Source organism: Lithobates pipiens, unplaced genomic scaffold (genome assembly GCF_037356315.1).
Source record: "Lithobates pipiens isolate NorthernLeopardFrog02 unplaced genomic scaffold, aLitPip1_a1.2 Scaffold_28, whole genome shotgun sequence".
NCBI classification, from domain to species: domain Eukaryota; kingdom Metazoa; phylum Chordata; class Amphibia; order Anura; family Ranidae; genus Lithobates; species Lithobates pipiens.
The window spans coordinates 230,271,578-230,293,499 of NW_027507789.1; the positions used below are offsets into that span (position 1 = coordinate 230,271,578).

The following is a 21,922-nucleotide window of genomic DNA, read 5'->3' on the forward strand; positions in this document are numbered from 1 at the left end:
TGGGGTCTTCTTCCCTTCTGGAATGAGTGAAGATGTATGTGGTGGGAATGATGTGTTTGGTGGGAGTTGCACCGCTCCTGTTGGTGTGATGGGGTCTTCTTCCCTTCTGGAATGAGTGAAGATGTATGTGGTGGGAATGATGTGTTTGGTGGGAGTTGCACCGCTCCTGTTGGTGTGATGGGGTCTTCTTCCCTTCTGGAATGGGTGAAGATGTATGTGGTGGGAATGATGGGTTTGGTGGGAGTTGCACCTCTCCTGTTGGTGTGATGGGGTCTTCTTCTCTTCTGGAATGGGTGAAGATGCATGTGGTGGGAATGGTGGTTGTGGTGAGAGTTGCACCGCTCCTGTTGGTGTGATGGGGTCTTCTTCCCTTCTGGAATGAGTGAAGATGTATGTGGTGGGAATGATGTGTTTGGTGGGAGTTGCACCGCTTCTGTTGATGTGATGGGGTCTTCTTCCCTTCTGGAATGGGTGAAGATGTATGTGGTGGGAATGATGGGTTTGGTGGGAGTTGCACCACTCCTGTTGGTGTGATGGGGTCTTCTTCTCATCTGGAATGGGTGAAGATGCATGTGGTGGGAATGGTGGTTGTGGTGAGAGTTGCACCGCTCCTGTTGGTGTGATGGGGTCTTCTTCCCTTCTGGAATGAGTGAAGATGTATGTGGTGGGAATGATGTGTTTGGTGGGAGTTGCACCGCTTCTGTTGATGTGATGGGGTCTTCTTCCCTTCTGGAATGGGTGAAGATGTATGTGGTGGGAATGATGGGTTTGGTGGGAGTTGCACCACTCCTGTTGGTGTGATGGGGTCTTCTTCTCATCTGGAATGGGTGAAGATGCATGTGGTGGGAATGGTGGTTGTGGTGAGAGTTGCACCGCACCTGTTGGTGTGATGGGGTCTTCTTCCCTTCTGGAATGGGTGAAGATGTATGTGGTGGGAATGATGGGTTTGGTGGGAGTTGCACCGCTCCTGTTGGTGTGATGGGGTCTTCTTCTCTTCTGGAATGGGTGAAGATGTATGTGGTGGGAATGATAGGTTTGGTGGGAGTTGCCCTGCTCCTGTTGGTGTGATGGGGTCTTCTTCTCTTCTGGAATGGGTGAAGATGTATGTGGTGGGAATGACGGGTTTGGTGGGAGTTGCACCACTCCTGTTGGTGTGATGGGGTCTTCTTCTCTTCTGGAATGGGTGAAGATGTATGTGGTGGGAGTTGCACCGCTCCTGTTGGTGTGATGGGGTCTTCTTCTCTTCTGGAATGGGTGAAGATGTATGTGGTGGGAATGATGGGTGTTGGGGGAGTTGCACCGCTCTTGTTGGTGTGATGGGGTCTTCTTCTCTTCTGGAATGAGTGAAGATGTATGTGGTGGGAGTTGCACCGCTCCTGTTGGTGTTATGGGGTCTTTGAAGATATATTTGGGGCGGTCGTAGTGACTGTGACTCTTTTTTCCCCCCTAGAATTGGTCTGGGATGAAGTGTCAGTTCAAGCTTCTTCGGATGTCCTTTGCCTTAATATGCAGTAAGTACAATCACCTGTGTCACTGCCGACACTGACCTGAAGAGCTAGCAATCCTTTTCTATAGAGGCTGTAGAAATGTGTATAGAGGGAGATGTCTGCAGGGATGGGCGCTGATCTCCTCCTCTGATGATCAGACACGTGGCGTCAGGTTAGAGCCAGAAGAGTGCGATTCACACTTGGCAGATGCCCCGTGGTAAACACCTTTCACGTGTTTCGTCCCACGCCTCGCCCACACAGTCAGGCTGCCTGGCGCTGAGTAAGAGAGCGCGTCGTGACAAGGACTGTCAGGCATAAACACACACATATATATATATATATATATATACTGGCAGTATACGGCTCCTCTGTATATTGTAGAGAGGTGAAAGTCCTCAGTCCCATTGATGGGAAGCTCCTCTGGGCCCCCATTGGTTTATGCGGGGGGGGAGAGGGGGGGTTCCTCGCTTTAACCCCTCAGATACACCCTGGGTCATACCAGCATCCTGCCCCGGTGTTTCTGGAGGTGTTTTGCTGGTGACGGGGGGGGGGGGGGGGGTGGTTGCAGCTTGCGCTGGTGCAGTAGATATCACCGGTGCGGCAATGTTCAGTCCGGGTTCTGCATTTCGGGGTGGAACGAGCTGATCTGAGGATGTCTGCGGGTTTTGTGTGTCTGTGGGAAGGAGCCGCATCTCCCTCTGCAAGGACATTATCCACCCAATGACATCATCCCGTCACTGGGATCCACACAGAAGGTGGAGGCTGCCCCCTGCTGGAGACTGATGGCATGTTGGGAGTTCACAGTGACTTTATCACCCGGGGAGATAAAAGCAATTAATACTTTGTACTTTTATTGTAAATAATAGTCATTTTAAATGCAGCTTTTATATATAACGTGTATAAATACAGTATGTGACAAAAGTAAGTACACCCCTCATTTGTGTAAATCTTTTCATGTGACAACACTGAAGAAATGACACTTGTCTACAATGTAAAGTAGTGAGTGTACAGCTTGTATAACAGTGTAAATTTCCTGTCCCCTCAAAATAACTCAACACACAGCCATTAATGTCTAAACCGCTGGCAACAAAAGTCAGTACACCCCTAAGTGAAAATCTCCAAATTGGGCCCAATTAGCCATTTTCCCTCCCCGGTGTCATGTGACTCGTTAGTGTTACAAGGTCTCAGGTGTGAATGGGGAGCAGGTGTGTTAAATTTGGTGTTATCGCTCTCACTCTCTCATACTGGTCACTGGAAGTACAACATGGCACCTCATGGCAAAGAACTCTCTGAGGATCTGAAGATAAGAATTGTTGCTCTACATAAAGATGGCCTAGGCTATAAAAAGATTGCCAAGACCCTGAAACTGAGCTGCAGCACGGTGGCCAAGACCATACAGCGGTATAACAGGACAGGTTCCCCTCAGAACAGGCCTCGCCATGGTCCACCAAAGAAGTTGAGGTCACGTGATCAGCGTCATATCCAGAGGTTGTCTTTGGGAAATAGACGTATGAGTACTGCCAGCATTGCTGCAGAGGTTGTAGGGGGGGGGGGGGGGGTCAGCCTGTCAGTGCTCAGACCATACGCCGCACACTGCATCAAATTGGTCTGCATGGCTGTCCTCCCAGAAGGAAGCCTCTTCTAAAGATGATGCACAAGAAAGACCACAAACAGTTTTCTGAAGACAAGCAGACTAAGGAGATGGATTACTGGAACCATGTCCTGTGGTCTGATGAGACCAAGATAAAGGTATTTGGTGTCAGATGGTGACAAGCGTGTGTGGGGGCAACCAGGTGAGGAGGACAAAGACAAGTGTGTCTTGTCTACAGTCAGGCATGGTGGTGGGGGTGTCATGGTCTGGGGCTGCATGAGTGCTGCCGGCACTGGGGGGCTACAGATCATTGAGGGGACCATGAATGCCAACATGTACTGTGACATACTGAAGCAGAGCATGATCCCCTCCCTTCAGAGACTGGACCGCAGGGCAGTATTCCAACATGATAACCACCCCAAACACACCTCCAACACCACCACTGCCTTGCTAAAGAAGCTGAGGGTGAAGGTGATGGACTGGCCAAGCATGTCTCCAGACCTAAACCCTATTGGTCATCTGTGGGACATCCTCAGACGGAAGGTGGAGGAGGGGAAGGTCTCCAACATCCACCAGCTCTGTGATGTCATCATGGGGGAGGGTAAGAGGACTCCAGTGGTGACCTGTGAAGCTCTGGTGACCTCCGTCACGTGATCCGACTCTCTCCATATACAGCCGTCATGTGACCCGACTCTCTCCATATACAGCCGTCACGTGACCCGACTCTCTCCATATACAGCCATCATGTGACCTGACTCTCTCCATATACAGCCGTCATGTGACCCGACTCTCTCCATATACAGCCGTCATGTGACCCGACTCTCTCAATATACAGCCGTCACGTGACCCGACTCTCTCCATATACAGCCGTCATGTGACCCGACTCTCTCAATATACAGCCGTCACGTGACCCGACTCTCTCCATATACAGCCGTCATGTGACCCGACTCTCTCAATATACAGCCGTCATGTGACCCGACTCTCTCCATATACAGCCATCATGTGACCCGACTCTCTCCATATACAGCCGTCATGTGACCCGACTCTCTCCATATACAGCCGTCACGTGACCCGACTCTCTCCATATACAGCCATCATGTGACCCGACTCTCTCCATATACAGCCGTCACATGACCAGACTCTCTCCATATACAGCCGTCACGTGACCCGACTCTCTCCATATACAGCTGTCACGTGACCCGACTCTCTCCATATACAGCTGTCACGTGACCCGACTCTCTCCATATACAGCTGTCACGTGACCCGACTCTCTCCATATACAGCCGTCACGTGACCCGACTCTCTCCATATACAGCTGTCACGTGACCCGACTCTCTCCATATACAGCCGTCACGTGACCCGACTCTCTCCATATACAGCCGTCACGTGACCCGACTCTCTCCATATACAGCCGTCACGTGACCCGACTCTCTCCATATACAGCCGTCACGTGACCCGACTCTCTCCATATACAGCCGTCACGTGACCCGACTCTCTCAATATACAGCTGTCACGTGACCCGACTCTCTCCATATACAGCCGTCACATGACCAGACTCTCTCCATATACAGCCGTCACATGACCCGGGTCTGTAGGTAAAAAAAGTAGGAGGAGCTTCTAGTCCTCTGCTGCTGGTCACATGTTCAACAATTAAAAAAAAAAAAAAAAAAAAAAACCTTTGGTATACAGAGTAAAAATAATTAATATCAATAAACTTTTAAATTGTCATACAAATATATATTTGAAATGAAATGTTATGTCTGGCAATAACGTGGCGTGGGCGGATTTCTGGCAGCCACAGGTTGTGTCACGCCCCTCCCGCCCGTGTCTTAGAATAAGCTCCATGTAATATCCCCGCACCCCATTGTGTTTAGCTGATTAGTAGGCGTGGAGGAAGAGGGAGGGGAGTGGCTTGTCACTGTGTATACGCCCACATGTGTGACTATAGTCACATGGGCTGCTCAGATGTGATAGGGAGGAAATGCTCAGCATAGAAACTCGCTGAGAACTGAGCATGTGCAGAGCTGCCACCACTGCTCAGTAAAATCCCTAGCTGCATTGGGGACATGGACAGGAGGGGGAGATATAGCCACGTTTTTGCAGCATACAGAAAAGAAATGTCATAATGATGATTGAGTATGAAAAGGATGGAATACACCAGTTATTGATAGATGTTTATGATGGGGCTTAGTGACATTCTAAGGTGTAGTTTGTAACCCTTCTTTCTCTCCACAGTGAGTTTTGAGTTTGGCAGAGCCGTGTGGCTGAGATTCTACCCGTCGGCTTATCCTCCATGCCCTCATCCCAGTTTTGTGGCCCACCTTGGCGGGGTGCTGGTCGGCATTACGCTGGGTGTGGTCGTTCTCAGGAACTTTGAGCAGAGACTCCAGGACCAGTCCCTCTGGTGGATCTTTCTCAGCAGCTACGTCATGTTCGTGGCATTTGCCGTATTATGGAATGTCTTTGCCTTCTCCATGTCGGGGCTGAGATTACCGCCGCTGCCTTAGGAGTAAAGGACAAGCTGGTCCATAGAGACCCCCGACCAGTACAACCACCTCCAGCCACGAGGTCCCACCATGCTGGTCAGCCGAATCTAGAGCTGCTTTCCACCAACAAGCCATCTTCTACAATATTCACTGACTGGACGACCTCAGAGGGTCCGGTGTCCTGATTATGGCTTGGAGGGAGATACTGATAACAAGGTGCTATGACATCTACAAATATTGACTCATGGACTTATTTTTATATCCACATTGGCATCTGCGGAGGAAGCTTATTTTTATATGTGAGATGAATGTACGGCCATGAGCTCCATCCAGAGCGGAGGTTGGGACTGTCACATGTCTGATGTATGGGGCACTCAGCTCATTCACATCATCCGTCTTCTGCTGGACTTCTATAGACAGGAAAAGGTGTCACTGTACGTGTCATAGTTGTGGAATCTGGTGTTTTTCATAGACCTAGGTGTGACACTTCTGATGGAAGATCCCAGCGGACACGTCAACTCTCTGTGTATCTGTGATGATCTGTTATCCATGATGGACACAAGAATCCAAATATTACATCAACTGTAAAAGTTTTTATTGACCCGCCTTTCTGTTGAGCCACATCTCTGCTCCTCGAACACTACAAGTATTTCATCATCGGGTTGATTCCCTCACCAGCCACTTGATTCCTCCTGCCAGCTCACGTCTTGTAGAAACACACAAGCTGGCGGAAGGAGCCACCATGGTCAGAGGGGAGCAGATACTCTACACACCTGGAAGTGTGGGATACAAGCAGTGGCAAGGGACAGAGGAGTGGGGACAGTGGAGGAGTGACAGTGGCTGGGAGGGCAGAGGAGTGACAGTGGCTGGGGGGCAGAGGAGTGGTGACAGTGGCTGAGGGCAGGGGAGGCAGAGGAGGGGTGACAGTGGCTGGGGGTAGAGCAGTGGTGACAGTGGCTGGAGGCAGTTGCTGGGGGGGCAGAGGAGGGTTGCGTGGAGTGGTGACAGTGGCTGGGGGTAGAGGAGTGGGGACAGTTGTTGGGGGGGGGGGGGGCAGAGGAGTGGGGACAGTTGTTGGGGGGGGGGGGGCAGAGGAGGGGTGGCAGTGGGCGAGGGGCAAAAGAGGATTGGCAGGGGGCAGAAGAGGGTTGGCAGTGGCCGAGGGGGAGAAGAGGGGTGGCTCTTTCATACACGGGACCCTGGCAAGGTGGGTACTTAGCATTGGTGATGAGGCAATAAGTAGAAGTAGAGTAGACAAAGGTCCTGTACAAATGTAAGGTGGGATATGCAGAGTCCTGCACATGCCACATCATGACTGGTTCTCTTTCTAGTTGCCCATACATCTACCAGTCTGATCCAGACCTTTCCATTACAAGTCTCCTCCATATGAGGGCGCTCTTCAATCAGCTTATTGAAGGAGAGGAAAGAATCTGGTGCTGGAAATTATTGTTCAAGTGTAATATTTGCTGTCATTTAACATTTCCATTTCAGCTCAATGTTCTGAACAAGTGACCGTCCTCTACATGAACGTCTCCTATGTCGTGTCTTCCTGTCCGCAGCCTGGAAATGGACGGGAGTAATGTATCGCCAGCACTGGATGGGGAGATGTACAAACTTGTATTTTTCTACAGAGTGCCATATGAAAATAAAGACTGTAAAACAGAAGATTGCACTGTGTCTGGTCACTTGGAACGTTGAGGCGCAATGCACGTTGGCCTTAACAAAATGGCAGTTCACTTGGCAGGAAAAAATACACTCATATAGAGAATTTTTTGTACAAAGTATAGATGAGTTTAGGAGAGTTTTGCGTTTATTCTGCCCAGGGCCGCTGATAAGCCAGTAAGACTGGCCCTGTTGTACCGGGCCCAGCCACCAGGGGGGGCCCAGGCAATATAAACAGGGATGAAAGAATGCATAGTAACTAATTAAAAAAAAAAAAAAAAAAAAGTGTAGCCCTCCCTTTCTTCAGCCTCACCTTTAACTGTAAACAATGCTGGAGTGGGGCTGAATGGGGGAGAGCCAGGAGGGAGACACAAGGACATATGACTAGAGCTATACAAGTTCTGCAGGTAACAGGATCTGGAGCACAGTTACATGTAACTGGCCGGCTGCAGTGTCTTCCAGATATCTATGTGATCAGCCAGTGTACAGGTTATCGATCAGCCTCCCCTCCCTCTTGTCTTGCTGGTTACTTTTTTTTTTATCTGCCTAACCTGACCTGCACATTGTCTGATCACACTGATAACATTCCTGGAAGACTCTGCAGCAGCTTTTAACCATTTCAGCTTATAATCAACTATTTAGCCAGAGCTCTGTGTGTGCTGCACAGATTGTTTGATATTTTAATTATTTTTTGGAGAAGGATTTACTTCTGAATCAGGCTAGAAGCTTCACAGACCCATTAACTGGTTACTGTCCTCAGTAATCCTGACCAGTTCACTGTTTGGAAGAAAATTTGTATTTTGGAAAGTGGATGTGAAGCCGTCTTCTGTCACTTGGTTGTACTTTCAAAGAAAAATCACTGACTTGATTTTGCAGAGGTGGTTTAAATAGAGTGGATCAGCCCTGTGATACTATATACTTGTACACTGGGTTCAGCCATAAATGGAGTCTCTGACCATCTCCTGAATCAATCATGTCTGCGATCCCTAACCATCTCCTGTACTATGTATGCAGTCTCTGACCATCTCCTGTAGTATGTCTGCAGTCTCTGACCATCTCCTGTAGTATGTCTGCAGTCTCTGATCATCTCCTGTGTTATGTCTGCAGTCTCTGATCATCTCCCGTAGTATGTCTGCAGTCTCTGATCATCTCCCGTAGTATGTCTGCAGTCTCTGACCATCTCCTGTGGAATGTCTGCAGTCCCTGACCATCTCCTGTACTATATCTGCAGTCTCTGACCATCTGGGGAGGGGCGAGGGGTGGGGCTGGAGGAGGGACCAGGGTGGAGCTGAAGGGGGCCCCGTCAGGTAGGCTGTACGGGGCCCCATGATTTCTATCAGCGGCCCTGATTCTGCCAGAAAACTCCAACCAGAAATGAGAAATAGAAGGCGTTTTTTCCTGCCTCCAAATGTTGAGCTCAAAATATGCCTCTAATCATCCTCATGTGCATGGACACATAGGAGAACATTGAATGTGTATGGACACATGGGAGAACATTGAATGTGCATGGACACATAGGAGAACATTGAATGTGTATGGACACATGGGAGAACATTGAATGTGTATGGACACATGGGAGAACATTGAATGTGTATGGAAACATGGGAGAACATTGAATGTGCATGGACACATAGGAGAACATTGAATGTGTATGGACACATGGGAGAACATTGAATGTGTATGGACACATGGGAGAACATTGAATGTGCATGGACACATGGGAGAACATTGAATGTGTATGGACACATGGGAGAACATTGAATGTGTATGGACACATGGGAGAACATTGAATGTGTATGGACACATGGGAGAACATTGAATGTGTATGGACACATGGGAGAACATTGAATGTGTATGGACACATGGGAGAACATTGAATGTGTATGGACACATGGGAGAACATTGAATGTGTATGGACACATGGGAGAACATTGAATGTGCATGGACACATAGGAGAACATTGAATGTGTATGGACACATGGGAGAACATTGAATGTGCATGGACACATAGGAGAACATTGAATGTGTATGGACACATGGGAGAACATTGAATGTGCATGGACACATGGGAGAACATTGAATGTGCATGGACACATAGGAGAACATTGAATGTGTATGGACACATGGGAGAACATTGAATGTGTATGGACACATGGGAGAACATTGAATGTGTATGGAAACATGGGAGAACATTGAATGTGCATGGACACATAGGAGAACATTGAATGTGTATGGACACATGGGAGAACATTGAATGTGTATGGAAACATGGGAGAACATTGAATGTGCATGGACACATGGGAGAACATTGAATGTGCATGGACACATGGGAGAACATTGAATGTGTATGGACACATGGGAGAACATTGAATGTGCATGGACACATGGGAGAACATTGAATGTGCATGGACACATGGGAGAACATTGAATGTGTATGGACACATGGGAGAACATTGAATGTGTATGGACACATGGGAGAACATTGAATGTGTATGGACACATGGGAGAACATTGAATGTGTATGGACACATGGGAGAACATTGAATGTGCATGGACACATGGGAGAACATTGAATGTGTATGGACACATGGGAGAACATTGAATGTGCATGGACACATGGGAGAACATTGAATGTGCATGGACACATGGGAGAACATTGAATGTGTATGGACACATGGGAGAACATTGAATGTGCATGGACACATGGGAGAACATTGAATGTGCATGGACACATGGGAGAACATTGAATGTGTATGGACACATGGGAGAACATTGAATGTGTATGGACACATGGGAGAACATTGAATGTGTATGGACACATGGGAGAACATTGAATGTGTATGGACACATGGGAGAACATTGAATGTGTATGGACACATGGGAGAACATTGAATGTGTATGGACACATGGGAGAACATTGAATGTGTATGGACACATGGGAGAACATTGAATGTGTATGGACACATGGGAGAACATTGAATGTGCATGGACACATGGGAGAACATTGAATGTGTATGGACACATGGGAGAACATTGAATGTGCATGGACACATGGGAGAACATTGAATGTGCATGGACACATGGGAGAACATTGAATGTGCATGGACAAATGGGAGAACATTGAATGTGCATGGACACATGGGAGAACATTGAATGTGCATGGACACATGGGAGAACATTGAATGTGCATGGACACATGGGAGAACATTGAATGTGTATGGACACATGGGAGAACATTGAATGTGCATGGAAACATGGGAGAACATTGAATGTGCATGGACACATGGGAGAACATGGAATGTGTATGGACACATGGGAGAACATTGAATGTGCATGGACACATGGGAGAACATTGAATGTGTATGGACACATGGGAGAACATTGAATGTGTATGGAAACATGGGAGAACATTGAATGTGTATGGACACATGGGAGAACATTGAATGTGTATGGACACATGGGAGAACATTGAATGTGTATGGACACATGGGAGAACATTGAATGTGTATGGACACATGGGAGAACATTGAATGTGCATGGACACATGGGAGAACATGGAATGTGTATGGACACATGGGAGAACATTGAATGTGTATGGACACATGGGAGAACATTGAATGTGCATGGACACATGGGAGAACATTGAATGTGCATGGACACATGGGAGAACATTGAATGTGTATGGACACATGGGAGAACATTGAATGTGTATGGACACATGGGAGAACATTGAATGTGCATGGACACATGGGAGAACATTGAATGTGTATGGACACATGGGAGAACATTGAATGTGCATGGACACATGGGAGAACATTGAATGTGCATGGACACATGGGAGAACATTGAATGTGCATGGACACATGGGAGAACATTGAATGTGCATGGACACATGGGAGAACATTGAGCTGCTTCTACAGGCAGAACACGAAACTCCTGTAGAAGCAGCGTTTTTTTTTAAGCCAGTGTGCATGGAACCTTACAGGTCAGGCATCACATTCTCATAGCTGGGACCTAACCTCCTAATCCCAGCTACACACCACATACAGGGGATACACTACTGCCAGCCCCCCCATTCAGATGTCAATCTACTAACCTAGACCCGGTCTCCGGCTACTCATCTGACACAGGTCCCTGGTATCACATAGACGTCAGAGGCCAGCTGGGCTAATGAACATAAGGCTGACTCCTTCTGAGTCTCCAGAGCCTCTTCTGTATTCTGGATGGCGGGACTTAGAATATTTCTCTCTATTCTGGATGGCGGGACTTAGAATATTTCTCTCTATTCTGGATGGCGGGACTTAGAATATTTCTCTCTATTCTGGATGGCGGGACTTAGAACATTTCTCTCTATTCTGGATGGCGGGATTTAGAACATTTCTCTCTATTCTGGATGGCGGGATTTAGAATACTCTCCACTATCTTGTTGGTGGGACTTAATTCTCCTCTATTCTCAATGGAGGCACTTAAGAGAGATAATATTCTAAGCCCCATCATCTGGAATGGAGGAAAATATATTCTGGAAGGTGGGCCTTATTTCTCCTCTATCCCGGATGGTGGGACTTGGACTATTTCTCTATATGGGGGGTGAAGCAGATGGCTTGGGGATTTTATCCCATGTTGGTTCTGTTGTTCAGGCAGAGTACCTATCCACTTAGCTGCCGCCACCACCACCACCTCTCCGTACCAGGACTTCTCTTCCCCCGCTTCAGAAGTTTTCTATTTGGACCATATTAATGGACTATTTTTCAGCTATTGTTTATTGTTCAGAAGATAAGTAAAGACAAGACTGACATCTGGTAACATTTGGCATGGTGATGGCTTCAGAAGGAAGGGACTGACATCCAATGTTACATTCTCCGAAGTGTAGAGTTCTTTCTCTTCCCATCTCTTCCCTCTCTACCATAACCCATCTCCATTCTTATACTGTTTCATAATGTTATGTCAGCATATCCTAATAACACCCATATTTGCATAAATACCTAATATGGTTCAGTCCATAGATAAGTAGCATAACTCCACCCATTGTCCTGACATAGTAACTCAAAAATAGAAGTACCTACTCAGCAAAACCATTACCCTCTGTACTCTGTGACCTTCAGAGACCATCACTTATTACCATACATATAACTTATATATATATATATTTTCAGAAACTTTTATCACTTAAAATATTAATTAACTCAAAAACTTCTAACAATATATCTCTCTCTATATATATCCTATTATCTCTAGTTTGGATGATGGGACTTGGAATATTTCCGGTATTTTGGCTCATACCCGATGTATAGGAAATAGGAGGATAAGAACACTGGTAGAACCTCGTGGCTCAGGTGGTTGGTGCGCCTATATTCTGGAGATGTGTGATGGAATCCCGGGGCTGGCAGCTCATTATTTGCTTTGCTTTGTACAATGTGGGTGATGACACTGAGAACCATCTGAATCAGACTTCTCCTCCAGCCAGGTAGGTGGCTCTGAGGGTTAGTCATCAGCCAGTGACCCAGCAGATGTTTTGGAGTTGCAGGTTCAAGGCTTGGTCTTTCTTTATTTATTTGTAGCAGATTAATACCTGAACTATGAGAACGAGCACCTTCCTGTCTGAGTGCAGGTGATGGCTCAGAGAGTAAGGCCTCAGACTGGTGTGATGGAGATGTGAGTTCAAATCCCTCTGGTGGAGGTTCCAGGGGTTGGGCAGTCCATGGACCCCTGTTGGTGGTAGATGGGGGATGTTTCAAGCCCACCACTATGTCCTTCAGCTTTGTTATAATATCAGTAAACTGTGGAAAATTTCACATTTGGCAACCTATTACAGTACCAAGCTTATGTTCCCTGAGCTCCAGAGAGCGACCCATTCCTCCACAAATGTCTGTAGAAGCCGTCTGCATGCCGAGGTGCTGATTTTCTACACCGGGGCCATGGAAGGGATTCAAACGCCTGAATACAATGGTTTGGAGGGTGTCCTAATGCTTTTGACAATATAGTGTATTCTCTATTCTGCATGGTGGGAATATTCTCCTCTAATTTTGGATGATGGGACTTGGCGTGTGTCCTCTGTTTTTGCTCATACCCGATGTATAGGAAATAGGAGGATGAGAACATTGGCTGGCAGATCCCCGTGGCTCAGGTAGTTTGTGCGCCTGTATTGGAATGGAATGGAATCCCGGGGCTGGCAGCTCATTATTTCCTTTGTATTGTACAATGTGGGTGATGACACTGAGAACCATCTGAATCAGACTTCTCCTCCAGCCAGGTAGGTGGCTCTGAGGGTTAGTCATCAGCCAGTGACCCAGCAGATGTTTTGGAGTTGCAGGTTCAAGGCTTGGTCTCTCTTTATGTATTTGTAGCAGATTAATACCTGAACTATGAGAACGAACACCTTCCTGTCTGAGTGCAGGTGATGGCTCAGAGAGTAAGGATTCAGACTGGTGTGATGGAGACTGTGAGTTCAAATCCCTCTGGTGTAGGTGCTGTGGAGTGCCTCTGTTGGTTGGAAGAGAGTAGTGGTAATGTTTCAAGACCATTACTATGTCCCACCAGTAGAAGGTTTAGTGTTGGCCCAGATATTGGGAGATGCTTTTAAGAAAAAGTGAAAATTTCTGCTAAGTATAGGTTTTTGGAATGGGCTGCCCCGGTAAGACAGCCCATTCTATTTATATATGTTGTAGTGATGTCACAGACCATGGACGGAAGAAGCAGGGGATGTCCACAACCTAACGTGATGCCCACACATGTTACAGGCCTGTGGGGACCTGGGACTGGAGCAGACTGGTGGGTTGTCCATGGCCTCCAAGCTTTCACTCAGCAATTCGAGCATGGGGTCTGCAGGATATGATGGGGGTCTACGGTCCTTCCATCACTGAGTGATTCACATCTGCCCAATTCACTCAGAGATCTGAACTCAAGTCAAGGCTGCCTCTGTCAGTGATTCCTTCTGCCCAATTCACTCAGAGACTTGACCTGGGGACTATGGGATTTGAACTTGAGTCCATGGCGCGCTGGTTGTTGCTCTTATCCACTGAGCTACTCGCCTCTGCTCAGAGTGTTCTGTGCTCGTTCTACTATTTCAAGAATAAACAAAGTCACAAAGGAGTATAAAAAAAAATGCAACGAACATGAGCCGAGACTTGAACCTGAAACGTTGAGATTATTTCTGGGCCTCTCAGATGCCTGCTAAACCCCCTACACCAGAGCAAAGCTTGGACTGTGCAGGTTAGCAGGCGGCCCCTGAACATCAAGGCTTAGTAAATCAAGACAAAATGTGAGCTCCGATTTCTAAGAAATAAAAAGGTCTGTGATATACATACCAATATTTTTACAAGCTATCTAACTCAAGTGAACGAGAAGTGGGACTTGGAATATTATTTTTGTCCTAGGTTAGGTTCTGGCTCTGAGGTCACCAGCCAGCTCTTTAAACACCAGTTGATCTCTGAGTTCTTATAATTACTGCTGATGGTGTGCCAAGTCATGGAGTGGCCTTCAATAGCGGCCATGGATCCATGGTAGGCCCCAGTGGCGGCTGGTGACATTTATGGATTGGGGAGGGGGGGGAGGCAGACTCTACCCATCATTTTTGACCCCTCCCACTTCTCATAAACCACACCCCTTATATAATCCACCCACTTCGTCCCCTGTATTCCACTTCTGTTTTGAAAGGCGTCAAACTTTTACCTTCAAAAATCTCCACCCTTCATCACATTATCCTTCTCTGAGCCATTCATGTCCGCCCAATTCACTCAGAGATTTGAACTCGGGTCTACACCTCCCTGGTCACTGTTCATATCCACTGAGCTACTCACCTCTGCTCACCAACCTACCCCTTCCTTCTCCTATTTCAGGGGGACACAGAGAACACTCCATACTAAAGATAGAGACCAGAACCTACCAGGAGATCACCAACCTGCTTGTGGCTCACCGACTTATTACATGACATGACCCCTGAATCAGTCTGGAGATGAGGGTTCAAATCCCACTGCCGGCTCTGTGGTATTGCCCAGCCTTTTCTATATGCTAAATAAATAGATATTTTATAAGAAGCCCCCCTCCCCAGTGTGGTATATTACTTTTTTTTTTATATATAAATAAAATAAGGAGCCCCCCCCGGGGTGGTTTATTCGTAATAACTACACAATCGATCAGCCATCACTGCCAGAAGAACAATAAGGAACATTTCCTTCCAATGCTTCTTGTCTGGCTGTCTAGTTGTTGCTTCCTGAGAACAAACATTCACATAAAGACTTTCCACACTTTCTTCCTCTATTTGCTTCCAGAGACTCATGAAGTGCAGCTGAAGTCACAGAATTAGATACGGCCATGTTCTACCATCGGCCATGTTCTACCATCCTCCATGTTCACTTCTCTGTTCCAGCAGCTGTCCAGATGGGACTATGAAGTCCAGAAGGTCGCAGAGTTGGACCCGGTGCTCTCTAGTAATCAGAACCCAGGAACAGATCTGGTCAGACAGGCCCCCTTTACTCCTCAGCGGGAGGACCCCCGGTGCCGGGTCCCAGCATAGAGCACTGTAGTGGGAGGGCAGGAATAGGCATTTGCATTGGAAGCGATTGAAGACAGTTACAAGATAAAGATGAAATTGAAATCATTCATGCAGGATACAGAGAGCTACAGCAACAAGGGTGAGGCCGTTTGTTGCTTGTGGGCCTTAGACCCACAATGAGCAGCGGGAGGGTTGATTTTGCAAAGGTTGTAATAGCAGTGATTGTTAGTGGTCTCTTCTAACAGATCCCCAATCTATGACCGTCTCCCGCAGCGCGCCCCCAGTCTGCGACCTTCTCTCCCGCAGCGCGCCCCCAGTCTGCGACCTTCTCGCCCCCAGCGCGCCCCCAGTCTGCGACCTTCTCGCCCCCAGCGCGCCCCCAGTCTGCGACCTTCTCGCCCCCAGCGCGCCCCCAGTCTGCGACCTTCTCGCCCCCAGCGCGCCCCCAGTCTGCGACCTTCTCGCCCCCAGCGCGCCCCCAGTCTGCGACCTTCTCGCCCCCAGCGCGCCCCCAGTCTGCGACCTTCTCTCCCGCAGCGCGCCCCCAGTCTGCGACCTTCTCTCCCGCAGCGCGCCCCCAGTCTGCGACCTTCTCTCCCGCAGCGCGCCCCCAGTCTGCGACCTTCTCTCCCGCAGCGCGCCCCCAGTCTGCGACCTTCTCTCCCGCAGCGCGCCCCCAGTCTGCGACCTTCTCTCCCGCAGCGCGCCCCCAGTCTGCGACCTTCTCTCCCGCAGCGCGCCCCCAGTCTGCGACCTTCTCTCCCGCAGCGCGCCCCCAGTCTGCGACCTTCTCTCCCGCAGCGCGCCCCCAGTCTGCGACCTTCTCTCCCGCAGCGCGCCCCCAGACGACGGCCGTCTGCCACAGCGCATCCCCAAACCCTACCTTGGAAGTTGACAATCATTGTTCTAGATGGCCTGAGCTATACAGAAGTGCTCTATTACATGGAGGATATGAAGAGTCAGGAGGACTGGAACATCCACAAAGCAGAAACTTTATTTGGAAAATGGTCAAATGACAACATGACCGACACTGCAGACCAATAACAGAGTATACAGTATATATATATATATATCATCTACATAATGACGTCACACTCTAATGAGATGTGGAACGGCTAGTTTACACCGACTTCAAAACAAAGCTTTAGACATGATTTGTTAAAGCTCTCTGAACGCCAATCAAAGCTCCTGTCACTAAATAAAATGCATCGCTTACAGTCCTGTTTACACCTTCACCCAAAATTATTCCCTTCTGTAGCTTTAGTGGTGCTTCAAAGCCTCTATAGAAGTCTTTGGCAAAAGCATCATCGAAGCACCAAGCAAACACAAGGTGTAAACAGGCCTGTGAGCGCCCCACTTTATTCAGCGACAGGAGCTTTGAACAAAGCGTGTCCGAAGCCTGGTTTTGAAGCCAGTGTAGACTAGCTCTAAGGCCGGCCATACATGGTTACATTGCAAAAGAATTTTCTTTGGAAAAAATCAGACAATTTTGTGCGTTTTGTGATCTGATGGCGCCATCATTGATTTTCGAAATTCGACCAACCAAGTCTTCAATGTCACCTCCTGGTGCTCCAGAAAATTATTTCCTTCCCAGGAATCTTCTTTTCTCTCACATTCCTTTTTTCGATTTCTCGCAGGAGTCTCCCAGCATTGATTAGAAAATCGTTTATTTTTTACATTTCCAACATGCCCGGTTACTCAAATTCGACGGCCGCACAAAAATCGGCTGTTGCTGCAGCCCCACTAATGGTGCAAAATTCAAAAGGAAAATTCCCATGTATGGCCTGCCTAAGAGACAACCAGAGCAGCTGAAATGTTGGACTCCGAACAGCAGAGGGCGCCACCCGCATAATAAACCCGCCCCCTACCCCGCACTGTCCAATCACCTCCTCAGCCATGAAGTACACCGCACACAGTGCAATCATCCAGTTCTAACAATATAAGTGACTCCGCCTCTGTCGCATCAGCCTTCAGTCTGATTGGATGTGTCTGTGTGTTGTCTACATAATATCCAATCTGGACACCGGGGGGGGGGGGCAGGAAACACACGGACTCCCGCCCCTTCGAAATATCATAAATAATTAGGAGTACCGGGGCTATAAATGAGGGATCTGTGACCTGGAATAAAATAAACATAAAATAGTGCAATGCCCAGAGTTACAGATTCTCACTTCCTTCCTCTCCCCCCCGGGGGTCAGTCAGCCTGCCTGCAGGGGGCGCTCCGCTGTGACATGAAATGTATACAGTATTCCTTCATTTCCACCGGCCTTTCCTCTAGTAGTGGGGGGGGGGATTCACAATATTCCGGTCACCCCAAAAAAGTCACATGATGGGGGAACACCGCTTCTACTGCCCATGGCAACCACAGCCTTCCATGTAGGTCTGGTTGCTATGGGCAATACAGACCGTCCTATTATATTACATTTGGTAAGCAGACCTCCAAGGAGCCAATCATATCTTTGTTCTGTGTGTGAGAGGCCAATGAGGACGGTGTAGTGTATATCCTCTCTATTAGTGTCAGGAATGAAGATTCTCCTCCCCTGTAATGTGGGGAAGATATTATTTCTGCACACACCACAACCCACATCCGCTCTGTCATGGAATGTACGCACATTAAACATTCCAAGGACAATTAAAACTCTACAATCGTCCAAATCTCATACAACCCCTGAGAGTGCCCCAGGGCAGGGGTGTCAGACTCAATTTCATGGTGGGCCGCACCAGGAGTATAGTTGTATCTGGGGTGCGCTACATACAGAGTGAAGTTCCAGGGGTGCCCTATGCACAGAGTGTAGAGTTCAGGGGAGCCCTGTGTTCGGAGTGCAGAATCCAGGGGTGTGCTATGCACAGAGTTCAAGGGATGCACTATTTACAGGAGTGCAGGGTTCAGGGGTGTGCTGTGTACAGAGTGCAGGGTTCAGGAGTGCATTATGCACAGTGTGCAAACCCAATAGAGTTCTGCCATGGTTGAGCTACAAAACTGGGAGCAAAAACCATGACAAGGCCTGGTGGGCCTTGTGTTTACATATGTGCCCTAGAAAGTGGATCCTGGAATGTGCACCCAGACACATACACCCAGGAACATGTACACGTCATGGAACGCGCGCCCTAGAACACGCACACCATGCAAACGCACATCCTGGAACACCCACACATAGTTAGTAAGGTTGAATAAAGACACCAGTCCATCCAGTTCAACCTGAGTGTCTACAATTGCCCCTATCCCTGTACATTGTACACTCACATCAGTCTCTACCCTCAAGGAGCCACAATCCAAGGTCCCCATTCATATACTAGGGCCAATTTTGGACAGAAGCCAATTAACCTACCTGCATGTCTTTGGAGTGTGGGAGGAAACCGGAGTACCCGGAGGAAACCCACGGAGACACAGGGAGAACATGCAAACTCCAGGCAGGTAGTGTTGTGGTTGGGATTCAAACCAGTGACTTTTTTACTGCTAGGCGAGAGTGCTAACCACTACACCCCTGTGCCGCCGCTGGAGCGCGCGCGCGCCCTAGAACAAGCATAGCATGGGGGGGGGGGGGGGCGTGCGCCCTGGAACACACACACACACACACCATGGGGGGCGCGCGCCCTGGAACACACACACCATAGACCGCACGCCCTCGCTCACAACCAATCACAGCACACGTGGCTCAGGCGCTATGCACAGAGAAACCTTCCTCCTGGATAAACTCCTCCAGAACGGTCACCACACTGCTGGCTTCTGGCATCTCGGCGTGCTCCACCTTCACCATCTGTAACAAGAGGTCTCCATTGCCACAATTCTTCAGGAAGTTGTAACAGCGGAAGAGGGCGTGATGGCTGCTCTCCGCCTGCCGGATCAGCCGCTTTAGGTTGTTCATGTCCTGGATGGCCTGTGGTTGGGACAAACACACCCCATAAATGGAAGAACTCCGCTGACATTGTCATAGACAAGCTTCTGATATCATTACATACAATCCTTTATTATTTTCTCCACCTGAGAGCAGCAGAGGATCCTTTATGTGTCTCTGCTGATCACCACCCATCATCGTACCCCAACACCAAAGGGCTCCCCCATACCAGGATCAGTGTGGAGAACCTTCCTGGTCTGGGGGGATAAAATAAGATTTTTGCACTTACCATAAAATCTGTAAATTCATTGAGAGATCCGGGAATCCAGAAAGAGCCGGGTTATACTTCCATACACCGGGACACAGAGGAGCCAGCTATACATCGCCCCCTCTACCCAGCATGCCTCAGGTCTGCGAAAGAGCAATACACAGAGAGGATGGCCGGTGTCCCGCAATGCACTGGAAGAAAACGATTTTACAGGAAGTACTGAAGTCTTATTTTCTCCATCGTCCATTGAGGAGCACAAGGGATTCCAGAAACAGATGAGACATCCCATAGCAGTAAAACGGAGGGGGGATCCAAGATGTGCACCCAGCTGTGCGAACGTCACCCTCCGGAGAGGCAGATGATAAATCAATGTCTAAGAGAGACCATGCAGTACAGGGTGGGACTTTCCGTGTCATTCAGCAGAGGTCACTTATCCTGTAACCCGGAAAACACCCAAACCTGCCCCGAGGAGAAGTCATGTCCAACCAAGGAACCAACTTTACAGAGGGACCCTTCAGAGAGACAAGGGCCATCTGCTCCACAGAACCAGGTAAGGCGACAATCCTGCTGGTGGAATAGCCCAAAATAAGGTAAGAGACCATCCCATTCTCACCAAGACTGATGGATCATGCCGGCAACTTCTTGGTACATAGGGGCCATCTGGATGTCTCACCTCAAATATATCTCGCGGGGGGGGGGTTTAAGAACTGAGAACAGAACTGAGCAGCCTCACCCACTGGTGACCAATAGTTACCAACACTGGACAACTATGGTATGACACTCCATCAAAGATGTGTGGCCCGACCTCCTGTAGGTGGCAGTAAGACCTGTGCGTTTCTTTTGTGATGGTGATGGAGAAAGAGGTGGGGTGGTCCCATCATGAAGCCACACTGCAGATGCACCTGACAAAGAGATGCCACCTTACTAAGGGCTGCTAATAGAAAGACCCATGATCTCACACACCTAATGACCTGAAATGATTACCACCAAGACCAACCTATGTGACAAAGTCATGAGGGGAACATCCCAGATGTTTCCAAAAGGATGCTTTTGTAAGGCAGACAAGACAAATTTCCAGTCCCGAGGTGGTAAAGGAGGCCTAGAAGAGCCACCCAAGAGACCTCCCTGGATGAAAAGCTACAAACCAGTCAAAGGGACGCTGGGAAATAAATAAATCAGCCAAAGCAGAGAACGGCCCTTAACCGAACTATGGGCTGACCTGCAATCCATGTCCTTCTGAAGAAAGTCCAAAATGCGAGCGACCAAAAACTTGTGGGGATGAACCCCCAAAGACTTGCAAAAAGTGAAGTAAGCCTTCCAGGTGTGACAACCGATAAACGGAGAAGTAGACTTCCAAGCCCCTGGCATCAGGGGAAATAACAGGGACAGGCCCTGGTCCTTTGGCACCTGGTTCTCATCCAAGCCGTAAAGCAGGAGGCAGCTCAGGCCTTAAGAAAGGAAGGCTGAGTGAAGCAGGAGACAACAAGGTGACCAGCCACCAAGATCCATGAACCAAGCCCTGTGTAGCCAATCCAGAGCCACCAGAGGGTACAGAATACCCTTCACTCTATCTGTAGCAGATTAAGGGGCAAACATGCCCAAAATTGGGGGATATTTGTGCCCAGGAACCACCACAGCATCCACCCATGGTTCCCTGGACCTGCCCACAAACCTGAAAGTGAACGTTGGTGGCGCCCAACACTGACAAATCTGAAGGAACACTATAGAGTGTAGAGACCATCCCCCGATCCAGATTCTGTCGACAGAGGTAGATGAAGCTGAGCTCCTGATGCCACCGTCGAGATGTTGTCTGGATGTACCCCGGATCAGGTAGCTCTGGAGTAGAGTCATCCAATGGGAGATGCAGAGGACTGACCCGAAGTTCCAAGATGGTGATGGGCAGACTGATCTCCACTTGAGACCAATGGCCTGGAACAGAGAAACGATGAATTACATCTCCTCACCCGAAGAGACGGGTATCTGTGGTGAAGATCTGTCAAATGAAAGGAGTTGTAAAGACAGAAGGTGCAGTCTATGCATTAAAAAAAAAAAAAAAACCTTCTGTGTGTAGCAGACTCCCCCCCCCCACCCCGCTAATTAC

At 48.4% G+C, this 21,922-nt stretch overlaps 2 protein-coding genes across 2 annotated transcripts in view; one reads left to right on the forward strand and one right to left on the reverse strand.

Moving 5' to 3' along the window:
- RHBDL3 (rhomboid like 3) overlaps window positions 1-6,581 on the forward strand; it is a 46,106-nt gene extending 39,525 nt beyond the window's left edge. Inside the window, 2 exon segments of the mRNA XM_077460688.1 lie at window positions 1,451-1,511; window positions 5,314-6,581. Of these exon segments, the coding sequence (XP_077316814.1) occupies window positions 1,451-1,511; window positions 5,314-5,585 (333 nt within the window). The 3' untranslated portion in view covers window positions 5,586-6,581.
- A 10,112-nt stretch (window positions 6,582-16,693) lies between these two features.
- The window catches only part of CUNH17orf75 (chromosome unknown C17orf75 homolog), a 31,474-nt gene continuing 26,245 nt past the window's right edge, over window positions 16,694-21,922 (reverse strand). Inside the window, exon 10 of the mRNA XM_077460700.1 lies at window positions 16,694-19,595. Within this exon, the coding sequence (XP_077316826.1) occupies window positions 19,374-19,595 (222 nt within the window). The 3' untranslated portion in view covers window positions 16,694-19,373. The remainder of the gene's footprint in view (window positions 19,596-21,922) is intronic.